The 15247-nt window shown below is 45.5% G+C and overlaps 2 protein-coding genes across 3 annotated transcripts in view; one reads left to right on the forward strand and one right to left on the reverse strand.

Annotated features, from left to right (window-relative positions):
• Positions 1-1302: 1302 nt before the first annotated feature.
• On the forward strand, positions 1303-3634 carry il17a/f3 (interleukin 17a/f3). The gene is made up of 4 exons (XM_014143715.2): positions 1303-1410; positions 1770-1987; positions 2232-2372; positions 2586-3634. Exons 1-4 carry the CDS (start codon positions 1396-1398, stop codon positions 2722-2724), a joined length of 513 nt encoding a protein of 170 aa, XP_013999190.2. The 5' UTR covers positions 1303-1395; the 3' UTR covers positions 2725-3634.
• An 8172-nt stretch (positions 3635-11806) lies between these two features.
• The window catches only part of LOC106571034 (stathmin-4), a 30595-nt gene continuing 27154 nt past the window's right edge, over positions 11807-15247 (reverse strand). For both annotated transcript variants that reach the window (XM_014143667.2, XM_014143668.2), the window contains exon 8: positions 11807-14470. In XM_014143667.2, coding sequence (XP_013999142.2) covers positions 14411-14470 — 60 coding nt within the window. In that variant the 3' untranslated portion in view covers positions 11807-14410. The remainder of the gene's footprint in view (positions 14471-15247) is intronic.

A 15247-nucleotide genomic window follows, 5' to 3' on the forward strand; every position in this document is an offset into this window, starting at 1 on the left:
CAACACTTTACATGTTGTGTTTATATTTTTGTTCACTATACACATTTTAAATATAATGATATACAAACAATACAACTAAAAAACGAATACAAAACAATTCAACTAAAAAAAATAATGTTTGTTAGTGTGTCTGTGTGTGTGTCCTCTCATATGAGTAATATATTTATCCGTTTTTTAAAGTTAATTTTACTATTTGCTTGAGTATTTGGAGATGGGAGTTCCATGCGATCATGGTTCTGTATAGAACTGTGCTTTGCTGTGAATTCGTTTTAGACTTGGGGACTGTGAAGAGACCCCTGGTTATTTGATTATAAAAACTCTTGAGAGAAGCAGTTAATCTCTCATTAACCCTCAACCAGGAAAGACTGACATGCATTGCCTACTAAAGAGTTACTGTATTATCACCACAGCAAATCACTCCTTGAAAACTCCCTGTTCACACCTTTCTAACCTCAGACGTAGGCATGTGTCTGTTCAGTATGTCTGTCACCTAGGTCATCAGTTTCAGAGCTTTGATATGTGTGTTCTGTTAGCTAACAAGGGTTAGGGTTTTAACAACAGGAGAATGACTGGGGTACTAGCCACTCATTGGGGGGGTTTCTAAGGTTGAGATTACAGTAAGTCAAAACAAGGTCAAGTAAAATGGAACAGCTTTAGGAAATGGAAAGAAGAAAGAAGAAAAAAAGAGGTACGGCCAATGAGAGGATGTAGAAGGAGTTGTAGAAGGCACAGCATGTGTCATTGTCAGATTGTTCTGGTGATAAATGGTAAAAAAAAAAAGGATGGGATTCTGTAGAACAATTCCCATTAAACAGAGTTATGTGTTGGCTTCCTGAGTTAAAGGTCACCACCTGAGGTTTATTTTGATATGTGTTCCTACTGACATGATTCTCTCAAACCAACAGCATGTACCAAACAGGGTTGGGGTCATATTCCATTTCAATTCCAGTCTATTCAGAAAGTTCACCAAATTCCAATGAACATTTTTTGCTCATTGAAAAAAGCATTGAAGATAATTGAATTTGGAATTTCAGAGGAACCTCCTGATTTGACTGGAAATATAATGGAATTGACCCCAACCTTGGTTGTTATTACTTAATAGATATTCTATGGTTCTGCATTTCATTACATATGCTCTGAAACGTCTTGATACTATCTCTGGGATAAAACATCTAACTACATCATCAATATTTTTTGATCTAAGTGTGTTGTCTGTGTGAACGACGACAGTCACCGGAAATACGTACAGCATTGGAACACTGCTTCTAGAACAAAGGCAACTTGAAACATTCTGTCACAGCAACGTTTCACTCTGAAGAGACAGACAGACAGCAGAGAGAGCGAGAGAGAGACAGACAGAGACAGATAGACAGAGCGAGAGAGAGACAAAGAGATATGCTTCTGGTCATGGTGAGTCTCAGCTGTTCTTTAACTCTTGCTACGAATAGGACTATTTAACATTATTCAGTTTTGCCTGTTAGGATATCAGGTAGGGGTGGATAGGTGACATTTTTCTGCCATTCATTTTTGATTTTAACATTTAATTTAGACTTTGTTTGGCTACGTTTACACAGGGAGCCCAATTCGGATCTTTTTCCTCTAACTGGTCTTACCAATAATTAGGCAAAAGATCAGAATTGGGTTGTCTGTGTAAACCAGCCTTTGTATCACGATAACTTTATGTACTGTACGTTACTAAATGACCACCCTTTTAGACGTGTTATTATAGATATAGGGAACGGGTATTGATGCTCTGTCATGTCGGCCAGGTCTTCAGAGGTTTGCTGGTGCTGGGTCTGATCATGTCGCTGGACGGATGTAAGAAAGACCAGAAGACCAAACTGAAGGCAGCCAAAGGCTCCGGACGAGTCAAGGTCTTTGGACGGAGAGTAATGACTGTAGGGTTGGTTCTGGATCCTAACCTGAAGACCGCTGTCTTCCCTGTCCTTCATATAGCCAACAGGTCTCTCTCTCCATGGACATACAGGTGACTTTGTTATAGTGCAGCCACTGTTGGACATGGATGTGATGTGTTCGTAACTAAAAATGTACAGTATATAAATGACATGTTTAACAGAAATAGAATGGTTTTCCATATATATATTATGAAATGTGTTTTGTGGCATTTTTGTGTCTCAATTATATACACTTTACGAGTTCTTTCTTTAGGCGACAAATAACAGGTCTCTCTCTCTCTCTCTCCCCCTATTCCTCCCGCTCTCCCTAACCAGCGACACATACGATGAGACCCGAGTCCCTCAACATATCTCCCAGGCTCAGTGCCAGAGGTCTGGCTGTCTAACCCCAGATGGAGAAGAGGACATGGGGTTGGAGTCCAAACCCATACGCCATCAGACCTTGGTGCTCCGCAGGTAATCTTTGGACATACGGTAATATGATATTATTATGATTAAAATGCTTATAACTGACTTACCTTTTCTTAAATCGCTCCTCAGAGGATAAATTCATGCATTGAATTGAATTAAATTGACATTCACTTTTGCTTGAGAAATAAAGGGTGATAAATGTAATGTTATAATTAATGTATTTGAAACAGTTGTCTGACCTTTGGGACTTTTCTGCAGGGTTCAGGGAGAGATGGGCAGCAGCGGAGGGAGGAGGAAGAAGGGGAAGAAGAAGGGGTATTTCTATAAACTGGAGAGTGAGAGTGTAAACGTGGGCTGTACCTGTGTGAGACCCAGTATTTTTCTTCAGAAGCAGTGATGATAAAGAGAACGCCTAATTCAGGAAATAAATTCAAAATTCTTTAAAATATAAAAAGTTTCCATGGAAAATGGATTTTTGTTTCTTCCTAGGTTTTGGCCTTTCTAGGGAGGTTTTTCCTAGCCACCGTGCTTCTACACCTGCATTGCTTGCTGTTTTGGGGTTTTAGGCTGGGTTTCTGTACAGCACTTTGAGATATCAGCTGATGTAAGAAGGGCTATATAAATACATTTGATTTGATTTGATTATTTTGTACATTTCCTGAATTGATTGAAATGGACCCTGACTCTAGTGAAGGCTTCCATCTTGTGGAGTGTAGCATGGCTGTAACGTAGATGTCTTAGAAGTGAATAATGGACGTTGATGTGTTTGTCTTTGGCTTTGATGTTGACCCGTGGAAATGGACAAAGTGATTTATCACTGACCTCTTGACATATAGTCTACCTGGAAACATCAGAGGTCAACGGCAGGGTTCACATTCTCTGTTCATGCTTTCCTACTGTGTTTTATTTCATTTAAATTACTTGTTAAATGACTTGTTTATTTAAAGGGATACTTCGGGATTTTGGCAATGATGCCCTTTGTCTACTTCCCCAGAGTCAGATGAAATCGTGGATACCATTTTTATGTCTCTGAGTTTAGTATGAAGGAAATATGAGGTAGTTTTGTGAGCCAATGCTAACTAGAGTTAGCGCAATGACGAAGTCTAAGGGTATCTGCTATCATGCCAAAATGCCGAAGTATTTCTTTAAAAGACTTGTTAAACTACCTGTTTATATAAATGACAGTGACATCATTAATCATTAAGTTGCACAAGACTAAAATGTCAATGTAAACATTCATTTTTTCATTCAAATATTCTTATTGTATAGGAATGTCCATATGATATGTAGCCTGTGACTAAATATTGCCCCTAGTTTGTAGTAGAATGAACACATACCACTTAATGTGTTTCTGAATAAATTCTATTATTTTGTTATAAATGTGTTATTAGTATTTATTATGCAAGTCACTCTGGATAAGAGTGTCTGCTAAATGACCAACATGTAAACAACAGAGGACAGAGAAGAGAGATCACCTGGAACTGTGAGTTTAGTCAAGAACACAACACACATAAAGACATAGCAAGTAAAATCTCCACATTCCCAGCAATACAGGGCAAACATTTGCCACAGTGCCACAATGAAGTCTGAGCTTGCACCCGATTCCCTATGTAGTGCATTCCTTTTGACCCAGGACCCATAGGGCTCTGGTAAAAGGTAGTACACTATGTACAGTTGTGGCCAAAAGTTTTGAGAATGACACAAATATTAATTTTCAGTCTGCTGCCTCAGTTTGTATGATGGCAATTTGCATATACTCCAGAATGTTATGAAGAGTGATCAGATGAATTGCAATTAATTGCAAAGTCCCTCTTTGCCATGCAAATGAACTGAATCCACAAAAAAACATTTCCACTGCATTTCAGCCCTGCCACAAAAGGACCAGCTGACATCATGTCAGTGATTTTCTCGTGAACACAGGTGTGACTGTTGACGAGGACAAGGCTGGAGATCACTCTGTCATGCTGATTGAGTTCGAATAACAGACTGGAAGCTTCAAAAGGAGGGTGGTGTCGCAGTATCCACAGAAAATGGTGCCCCTCCTCGGCCGGGCGGTGCTCGGCGGTCGTCGTCGCCGGTCTACTAGCTGCCGCCGATCTGTGTTTCTGTGTTCATTGTGTTTTGTCTGTCTAGGTCTGCACCTGTTTTCATTTCTGTTATTAGTGGGGGGTATTTAGTTTGTTCCTTTGGGGTTGTGTGTTGTGCGGGATTGTTTGTTTGTCAGCGGGCAGTGGGGTTGTACGTTGTGTTTTTGCGCCAGCGTTTTTAAGAGGAGACAGTGGCTATGGAGACATACGTCACTGAGTCCTTGAGACAGGGATACATTCGGCCATCTAAATCACCCGTCTCCTCGAGTTTCTTTTTTGTGAAGAAGAAGGAGGGAGGCCTGCGCCCGTGCATTGACTGTAGAGGTCTAAATTCTATCACAGTGGGGTTCAGTTACCCACTACCTCTCATTGCTATGGCAGTGGAGTCATTCCACGGGGTGCGCTTCTTCACCAAACTAGACCTCAGGAGTGCATATAATCTGGTGCGTATCCGAGGGGGAGACGAGTGGAAAACCGCATTTAGTACCACATCTGGCCGTTATGAGTACCTCGTCATGCCGTATGGGTTAAAAAATGCTCCCGCTGTCTTCCAATCCTTTGTGGACGAGGTTCTCCGAGACATGCTCGGACAGGGTGTGGTGGTGTACATCGATGACATCTTGATCTACTCCGCCACACGCGCCGCGCATGTGGCTCTGGTGCGCAAAGTGCTTGGGCGGCTGCTGGAGCATAACCTATACGTCAAGGCTGAGAAATGTGAGTTCTCTAAACGAGCCGTCTCTTTCCTAGGATATCGCATTTCCACCACAGGGGTAGTGATGGAATGTGACCGCGTTACGGCTGTGCGTAATTGGCCGACCCCTACCACGGTGAAGGAGGTGCAGCGGTTTTTGGGGTTCGCCAATTATTACCGGAGGTTTATCCGGGGTTTTGGTCAGGTGGCAGCTCCCATTACCTCACTGCTGAAGGGGGTCCGGTGCGGCTGCGGTGGTCGGCGGAGGCGGACAGGGCCTTTCGTCATCTGAAGGTTCTGTTTACTGACGCTCCGGTGCTGGCGCATCCGGATCCCTCTTTGCCATTCGTGGTGGAGGTGGACGCGTCCGAGGCTGGGGTAGGAGCAGTTCTGTCGCAGCGTTCGGGCGCTCCTCCGAAGCTCCGCCCCTGCGCTTTCTTTTCTAGGAAGCTGAGCCCGGCGGAGCGCAACTACGATGTGGGGGACAGGGAGTTGTTAGCCGTGGTCAAGGCTTTGACAGTGTGGAGACATTGGCTTGAGGGGGGCACGTCACCCTTTTCTCATCTGGACTGACCACCGTAACCTGGAGTACATCCGGGCAGCGAGGAGACTGAATCCTCGTCAAGCCAGGTGGGCTATGTTCTTTACTAGATTTCAGTTTACCCTGTCATACATTCCGGGTTCTCAGAACCGGAAGGCCGACGCACTGTCACGTCTCTATGACACCGAGGAGAGGACCATCGATCCTACTCCCATACTCCCTGCGTCCTGTCTTGTGGCGCCGGTGGTATGGGAGGTGGATGCGGACATCGAGCAGGCGGATCAGTCCGAACCCACTCCGCCTCAATGTCCCACGGGTCTGAAGTTCGTTCCGCTTGGTGTTCGCGATCGCCTGATCCAATGGGCCCACACTTTACCCTCCTCGGGTCATCCTGGGGTGGAACGGACAGTGCGAGGACTGAAAGGGAAGTACTGGTGGCCCACCTTGGCTGAGGATGTAAGCCACTATGTCTCTTCCTGTTCGGTGTGCGCCCAGTGCAAGGCTCCTAGGCACCTGCCTCGAGGGAAGCTACAGCCCCTCCCCGTTCCACAGCGACCTTGGTCTCACCTCTCGGTGGATTTCCTAACGGATCTTCCGCCATCTCAGGGGAACACAACGATCCTGGTTGTTGTGGATCAGTTCTCGAAGTCCTGCCGTCTGCTCCCGTTGCCCAGTCTTCCTACGGCCCTACAGACCACGGAGGCCCTATTCACCCATGTCTTCCGGCACTACGGGGTGCCCGAAGACATCGTATCTGATCGGGGTCCCCAGTTCACTTCCAGACTGTGGAGGTTGTTTATGGAGAGGCTGGGGGTCTCGGTCAGCCTGACCTCGGGTTTCCACCCCGAAAGTAATGGGCAGGTAGAACGCATCAACCAGGATGTGGGCAGGTTTCTGCGGTCGTATTGCCAGGACCGGCCAGGGGAGTGGTCGAGGTTTGTGCCATGGGCCGAGATGGCCCAGAACTCTCAACGCCACTCCTCTACTAACCTGTCACCTTTTCAAGTTGTATTAGGTTATCAGCCGGTCCTGGTGCCCTGGCAGCAGAGCCAGACGGAGGCTCCTGCGGTGGAGGAATGGGTACAGCACTCTCAGGAGACCTGGAGGGCTGTCCAGGAGTGCCTGAAGCGGGCTATCGGGCGACAGAAGGAGAGCGCTGACCGCCGCCGCAGTGAGGCCCCCGTGTACAATCCAGGGGATAGAGTCTGGCTCTCGACCCGGAACCTGCCCCTCCGCCTGCCCTGCCGGAAGCTGGGTCCGCGATTTGTGGGGCCGTTCAAAGTCCTGAGGAGAATAAACGAGGTGTGTTATAGGTTACAACTCCCTTCATATTACTGCATTAACCCCTCGTTTCATGTGTCTCTCCTCAGGCCGGTGGTAGCTGGTCCACTGCAGGACGCTGAGGTGCGGGAGTTCCCCCGCCCCCCTGGACATCGGGTGGGCCCCGGCGTACACAGTCCGGGCCATCCTGGACTCCCGACGTCGGGTAGGGGGCCTGCAGTACCTCGTGGACTGGGAGGGGTACGGCCCGGAGGAGAGGTGCTGGGTTCCGGTGGAGGACATTTTGGATCCCACTATGCTCCAGGAGTTCCATCGTCTCCGTCCGGACCGGCCGGCGCCTCGCCCTCCGGGTCGTCCCCGAGGCCGGCGTCGGCGCGCAGCGGGAGCCGCGCGTCAGGAGAGGGGTACTGTCACACTATCCACAGAAAATGGTGCCCCTCCTCGGCCGGGCGGCGCTCGGCGGTCGCCGTCGCCGGTCTACTAGCTGCCGCCGATCTGTGTTTCTGTGTTCATTGTGTTTTGTCTGTCTAGGTCCGCACCTGTTTTCGTTTTTGTCATTAGTGGGGGGGTATTTAGTTTGTTCCTTTGGGGTTGTGTGTTGTGCGGGATTGTTTGTTTGTCAGCGGGCAGTGGGGTTGTACGTTGTGTTTTTGCTCCAGCGTTTTTATATTCGGAGTATTGATTCTAGCCGGGCTGCGCCCCGTGCGGATTTTTCCCTCTTCATTGGATTACGTGTTTTCCCTTTTGGGGTTTTGTGCGATCCCTGTGCTTTTGATACACCTAGTGTGTTGGGTATCAATAAACTTCGGCCTATCGAACAATCGTATCCTGCTTTTGACTCTGCTCCTTCCTCCTGCCCTACATATCCATGACAGGTGGTGCTTGGAATCATTGTTCTTCCTCTCTCAATCATGGTTACCTGCAAGGAAACACGTGCCGTCATCATTGCTTTGCACAAAAAGGGCTTCACAGGCAAGGATATTGCTGCCAGTAAGATTGCACCTAAATCAACCATTTATCGGATCATCAAGAACTTCAAGGAGAGCGGTTCAATTGTTGTGAAGAAGGCTACAGGGCGCCCAAGAAAGTCCAGCAAGCGCCAGGACCGTCTCCTAAAGTTGATTCAGCTGCGGGATCGGGGCACCACCAGTACAGAGCTTTCTCAGGAATGGCAGCAGGCAGGTGTGAGTGCATCTGCACGCACAGTGAGGCGAAGACTTTTGGAGGATGGCCTAGTGTCAAGAAGGGCAGCAAAGAAGCCACTTCTCTCCAGGAAAAACATCAGGGACATACTGAAATTCTGCAAAAGGTACATGGATTGGACTGCCGAGGACTGGGGTAAAGTAATTTTGTCTGATATATCCCCTTTACGATTGTTTGCGGCATCCGGAAAAAAGCTTGTTCGGAGAAGACAAGGTGAGCGCTACCATCAGTCCTATGTCATGCCAACATTAAAGCATCCTGAGACCATTCATGCGTGGGGTTGCTTCTCAGCCAAGGGAGTGGGCTCACTCACAATTTTGCCTAAGAACACAGCCATGAATAAAGAATGGTACCAACACATCCTCCGAGAGCAACTTCTCCCAACCATCCAGGAACAGTTTGGTGACAAACAATGCCTTTTCCAGCATGATAGAGCACCTTGCCATAAGGCAAAAGTGATAACTAAGTGGCTCGGGGATCAAAACATTGATATTTTGGGTCCATGGCCAGGAAACTCCCCAGACCTGAATCCCATTGAGAACTTGTGGTCAATCCTCAAGAGGCGGGTGGACAAACATAAATCCACAAATTCTGACAAACTCCAAGCATTGATTATGCAAGAATGGGCTGCCATCAGTCAGGATGTGGCCCAGAAGTTAATTGACAGCATGCCAGGGTGGATTACAGAGGTCTTGAAAAAGAAGGGTCAACACCGCAAATATTGACCCTATTTATCAACTTCATGTAATTGTCAATAAAAGCCTTTGACACGTATGAAGTGCTTGTAATTATACTTCAGTATTCCATAGTAACATCTGACAAAATATCTAAAGACACTGAAGCAGCAAATATTGTGAAAATTAATATTTGTGTCATTCTCAAATCTTTTGGCCACGTTGTAGGGAATATGGTGCCATTTGGGACATCCCTAGAGTGACTCCAGCAAACATCATCTCCAATCTCTCTCTCTCTTTTCTCTCTTTTTCTCTCATCGAAAAACATCAGACAATCACAGTTAACAGAGTACAGTGACATCATGCCAAAGCAAAGCGCACCAGAGGATGGTCTGGTCTGACAGCTCAAGCAGTTTACCATCCTGTCAGTCAATCAATCATCAATCAATCAATCAATCAATCAATCAATCAATCAATCAATCAATCAATCAATCAATCAATCAATCAAAGAGAACCAGGTCAACACCCTGCCTAGCCTCTGCTGAGTCCCTAACAACCGGCGGATAACCGGTTTTCAGGGAAAATGGAAAGAGAGCTTTTGGACGTTGACAAGGCGACACTCCATCTTAACTCCTCCTCCACATTTACTGGATTGGTGGAACAGTGCAGAAGAGAACCTCCCATGACAGTTTGCTTTCTTTTTGTCAAGACCAGTATGTAGGGGATCTAGTTTCAGAACAGTATGTAGGGAATCTAGTTTCAGAACAGTATGTAGGGAATCTAGTTTCAGAACAGTATGTAGGGAATCTAGTTTCAGACCAGTATGTAGGGTTCTAGTTTCAGACCAGTATGTAGGGGATCTAGTTTCAGACCAGTATGTAGGGGATCTAGTTTCAGACCAGTATGTAGCGGATCTAGTTTCAGACCAGTATGTAGGGGGATCTAGTTTCAGACCAGTATGTAGGGTTCTAGTTTCAGACCAGTATGTAGGGTTCTAGTTTCAGACCAGTATGTAGGGGATCTAGTTTCAGACCAGTATGTAGGGGATCTAGTTTCAGACCAGTATGTAGGGTTCTAGTTTCAGACCAGTATGTAGGGTTCTAGTTTCAGACCAGTATGTAGGGGATATAATTTCAGACCAGTATGTAGGGGATCTAGTTTCAGACCAGTATGTAGGGGGATCTAGTTTCAGACCAGTATGCAGAGGATCTAGTTTCAGACCAGTATGCAGGGATCTAGTTTCAGACCAGTATGTAGGGGATCTAGATTCAGACCAGTATGTAGGGTTCTAGTTTCAGACCAGTATGTAGGGTTCTAGTTTCAGACCAGTATGTAGGGGATATAATTTCAGACCAGTATGTAGGAAATCTAGTTTCAGACCAGTATGTAGGGGGATCTAGTTTCAGACCAGTATGCAGAGGATCTAGTTTCAGACCAGTATGCAGGGATCTAGTTTCAGACCAGTATGTAGGGGGATCTAGATTCAGACCAGTATGTAGGGGATATAGTTTCAGACCAGTATGTAGGGATCTAGTTTCAGACTAGTATGTAGGGGATATAGTTTCAGACCAGTATGTAGGGGGATCTAGTTTCAGACCAGTATGTAGGGGATCTAGTTTCAGACCAGTATGTAGGGGGATCTAGTTTCAGACCAGTATGCAGGGATCTAGTTTCAGACCAGTATGCAGGGCATCTAGTTTCAGACCAGTATGTAGGGGATCTAGTTTCAGACCAGTATGTAGGGGATCTAGTTTCAGACCAGTATGTAGGGGATCTAGTTTCAGACCAGTATGTAGGGGATCTAGTTTCAGACCAGTATGCAGGGATCTAGTTTCAGACCAGTATGTAGGGGATCTAGTTTCAGACCAGTATGTAGGGGGATCTAGTTTCAGACCAGTATGTAGAGGATCTAGTTTCAGACCAGTATGTAGGGGATCTAGTTTCAGACCAGTATGTAGGGGGATCTAGTTTCAGACCAGTATGTAGCGGATCTAGTTTCAGACCAGTATGTAGGGAATCTAGTTTAATGCGTTTCTGGTACGGCTGCTACTTTAGGTTACACCCTCCCTTTCGTTTCCCCAAGACGTATTCTGCCCTCTACATGTACATCGCCATCAGAAAGTCTTCACACCCCTAGACTTTTCCCACATTTTGTTGTTACAGCCTGAATTTAAAATGGATTAAACTTAGATTTTGTGTCACTGGCCTACACACAATAATGTCAAAGTGGAATTATGTTTTTAGAAATTGTACAAATTAATTCAAAATGAAAAGTTGAAATGTCTTATGTCAAGTATTCAAACCCTTTGTTACTTAATTATTATTAAAAAAATATTTAACTAGGCAAGTCTGTTAAATAAGAACAAATTCTTATTTACGAGGACGGCCTACCGGGGAACAGGGGTTTTAACTACCTTGTTCAGGGGCATAACGACAGATCTTTACCTTGTCAGCTCAGGGATTTGATCCAGCAACCTTTCAGTTACTGGCCCAACGCTCTAACCACTAGGCTACTATCTTGTTCAGGGGCAGAACGACATATTTTTACCTTGTCAGCTCAGGGATTCGATCCAGCAACCTTTCAGTTACTGGCCCAATGCTCTAACCACTAGGCTACCTGCCGTCCCAAAATGCGGTAAGCCTAAATACGTTCAGGAGTAAAAAAAATATGCTTAAGTCACATAATAAATTGCATGGACTCTCTGTGTTCAATACTAGTGTTTAACATGATTTTTGTAATGACTGCCTCATCTTTGTACCCTACACATACAAGTATCTGTGAATACAAGCAGTGAATTTCAAACACAGATTCTACCACAAAGACCAGGGAGGTTTTCCAATGCCTCGCGAAGGGCACCTATTGGTAGATGGGTAAAAAAATCAACACTTTGGATGGTGTATCAATACACCCAGTCACTACAAAGATACAGGCATCCTTCCTAACTCAGTTGTCGGAGAGGAAGGAAACCGCTCAGGGATTTCACCATGAGACCAATGGGGACTTTAAAACAGTTACAGAGTTTAATGGCTGTGATACAAGAACATTTAGGATGAATAAACAGCATTGTAGTTACGCCACAATACTAACCTAATTGACAGAGTGAAAAGGGAGACTGTACAGAATTAAAATATTCCAAAACATGCATCCTGTTTGCAACAAGGTACTTAAGTAATACTGCAAAAAATGTGGCAAAGCAATTAACTGTTTGTCCTGAATACAAAGTGTTATGTTTTGGGTTAAATCCACATCACTGAGTACTACTCTCCATATTTCCAAGCATAGTGGTGGCTACATCATGTTATGGGTATGCTTGTAATTGTTAAGGACTGAGGAGTTTTTCAGGATAAAAAATAAATGTAATGGAGCTAAGCACAGGCAAAATCCTAGAGGAAAACATGGTTCAGTCTGCTTTCCACCAGACACTGGGAGATGAATTCATCTTTCAGGAGGACAATAACCTAAAACACAAGGCCATATCTACACTGGAGTCGCTTACCAAGAAGACAGTGAATGTTCCTGAGTGGCCTAGTTACATTTTAGACTTAACTTGGCTTGAAAATCTATGGCAAGACTTGAAAATGGCTGTCTAGCAATGATCAACAACCAACTTGACAGAGCTTGAAGAATTTGTGCAAATATTGTACAATCCAGGTGTGCAAAGTTCTTAGAGACTTACACAGAAAGACTTACAGCTATAATCGATGCCAAAGGTGATTCAAACATTTATTGACTGTGTGAATACTTATGTAAATTAGATATTTCTGTATTTCATTTTTAATACATTTGCTAAAATTACTTGAGAGTACTTGAGACATATTTAGCCTTTTCCAATGACACAATCCAATCTGACATATCTGACATACACAAATGATTTATCATTGATAGTGTTCCCCCGGTAAATTCAAAATAGTGTACGGTGAATGACGTGCATGAGCTGGTTACAGCATCCCCATAAAGCTATAGGGAAAAACGTATCACAGTAGAAATCATTTTGACGTGTAAACGCCTGCAAGTGAGATACAGAGTGTGGATGTTGTTGAGTTAGCTAGTGGGATAGTGGGCTCTGAGGGTGTGTTCAGTCAGCTCTGGGATAGTGGGCTCTAAGGGTGTGTTCAGTCAGCTCTGGGATAGTGGGCTCTGAGGGTGTGTTCAGTCAGCTCTGGGATAGTGGGCTCTGAGGGTGTGTTCAGTCAGCTCTGGGATAGTGGGCTCTGAGGGTGTGTTCAGTCAGCTCTGGGATAGTGGGCTCTAAGGGTGTGTTCAGTCAGCTCTGGGATAGTGGGCTCTAAGGGTGTGTTCAGTCAGCTCTGGGATAGTGGGCTCTGAGGGTGTGTTCAGTCAGCTCTGGGATAGTGGGCTCTGAGGGTGTGTTCAGTCAGCTCTGGGATAGTGGGCTCTGAGGGTGTGTTCAGTCAGCTCTGGGATAGTGGGCTCTGAGGGTGTGTTCAGTCAGCTCTGGGATAGTGGGCTCTGAGGGTGTGTTCAGTCAGCTCTGGGATAGTGGGCTCTAAGGGTGTGTTCAGTCAGCTCTGGGATAGTGGGCTCTGAGGGTGTGTTCAGTCAGCTCTGGGATAGTGGGCTCTGAGGGTGTGTTCAGTCAGCTCTGGGATAGTGGGCTCTAAGGGTGTGTTCAGTCAGCTCTGGGATAGTGGGCTCTAAGGGTGTGTTCAGTCAGCTAGTGGGATAGTGGGCTCTAAGGGTGTGTTCAGTCAGCTCTGGGATAGTGGGCTCTAAGGGTGTGTTCAGTCAGCTCTGGGATAGTGGGCTCTGAGGGTGTGTTCAGTCAGCTCTGGGATAGTGGGCTCTGAGGGTGTGTTCAGTCAGCTCTGGGATAGTGGGCTCTAAGGGTGTGTTCAGTCAGCTCTGGGATAGTGGGCTCTGAGGGTGTGTTCAGTCAGCTCGTGGGATAGTGGGCTCTAAGGGTGTGTTCAGTCAGCTCTGGGATAGTGGGCTCTAAGGGTGTGTTCAGTCAGCTCTGGGATAGTGGGCTCTAAGGGTGTGTTCAGTCAGCTCTGGGATAGTGGGCTCTGAGGGTGTGTTCAGTCAGCTCTGGGATAGTGGGCTCTAAGGGTGTGTTCAGTCAGCTCTGGGATAGTGGGCTCTAAGGGTGTGTTCAGTCAGCTCTGGGATAGTGGGCTCTAAGGGTGTGTTCAGTCAGCTCTGGGATAGTAGGCTCTGAGGGTGTGTTCAGTCAGCTCTGGGATAATGGGCTCTGAGGGTGTGTTACTGTATGTTTTGGTGCTGACTGCGGCACCATATTGATAACCTACCACTCCACTGTGTTCCACCACAAACACCAGCTTCACTCTCTCTGTTCCCACATAATTAACATAATAAAAACATTCCTTCACACCCAGATCCCCTCTCTCCATCCCCTCACACTCTGGTGCACCTTACATTACCAGCCAAACATGTCCTTATCTCTTTTATTTCATCACAATGTTTTTGTTGTGTGTTGTGGAATCCCTGTTTAATTTTGTGCGCTTGTTCCAATTCGTTACCGTATACATTAACTCCTGTGTTCATAGTTCAGATGGGGTTGTTTTCAGTTCTCTTTTTTTCCCCTTATTGACTCACAAAACCACTCTCTCGCTCCACTCGTCTACCAGCAGGCTTCCTCTTTCAGTTCTTTGTTCTTCCTCACCTCTTCTCTGTGTTTATTCTGCCACACGGAAAACAACAACAACAATATTTACATTTAGGAATCTATTAGCATTAATTATGGTAAAATGAAGACATAAACAGAATAAAACAAAATCTCCTGAGGTTCTCAAGGGAGGTACTCAACATGGGAATGACCAGACAAAAACTTAGACAAGCTAGAAACCAAAATGTGTTTAGTATCTGTATAATATGAGGTTTGAGATTTTAGACAGGAGGAATATACAGTAGATGAGAGTTTGTGGTGATGCAATTTTTTTTTGAGAGTTAGAATAGATTAACTAAAGGGAGAGAGACACTAGAGGGACTAGGAGAGAGAGACACTAGAGAGAGACAATGAGAGACTAGGAGAGAGAGACACTAGAGAGAGACAATGAGAGACTCGGAGAGAGAGACACTAGAGGGACTAGGAGAGAGAGACAATGAGAGACTAGGAGAGAGAGACACTAGAGAGAGACAATGAGAGACTCGGAGAGAGAGACACTAGAGAGACTAGGAGAGAGAGACACTAGACAGACTAGGAGAGAGAGACACTAGAGATAGACACTAGAGAGGCTAGGAGAGAGAGACATAGAGAGAGACAATCAGAGACTTGGAGAGAGAGACACAAGAGAGAGCCATAGAGAGACATAGAGAGAGATAAATCAGAGACTTGGAGAGAGAGACACAAGAGAGAGCCATAGAGAGACTAGGAGAGAGAGACACTAAGAGACACTAGAGAGACTAGGAGAGAGATACACTAAAGAGTGACACTAGAGAGAGACACTAGAGAGACTAG

The sequence above is a fragment of the Salmo salar genome, chromosome ssa15 (assembly GCF_905237065.1).
Source record: "Salmo salar chromosome ssa15, Ssal_v3.1, whole genome shotgun sequence".
Taxonomy (NCBI): Eukaryota; Metazoa; Chordata; class Actinopteri; order Salmoniformes; family Salmonidae; genus Salmo; species Salmo salar.

What these genes read in the sequence shown, in the direction of transcription:
- il17a/f3 (XM_014143715.2), top strand. An exon ending in CTCTCTCCATGGACATACAG is followed by an intron (nt 1,988 to 2,231) that starts GTGACTTTGTTA and finishes CTCCCTAACCAG; the next exon opens with CGACACATACGATGAGACCC. An exon ending in CAGACCTTGGTGCTCCGCAG is followed by an intron (nt 2,373 to 2,585) that starts GTAATCTTTGGA and finishes ACTTTTCTGCAG; the next exon opens with GGTTCAGGGAGAGATGGGCA.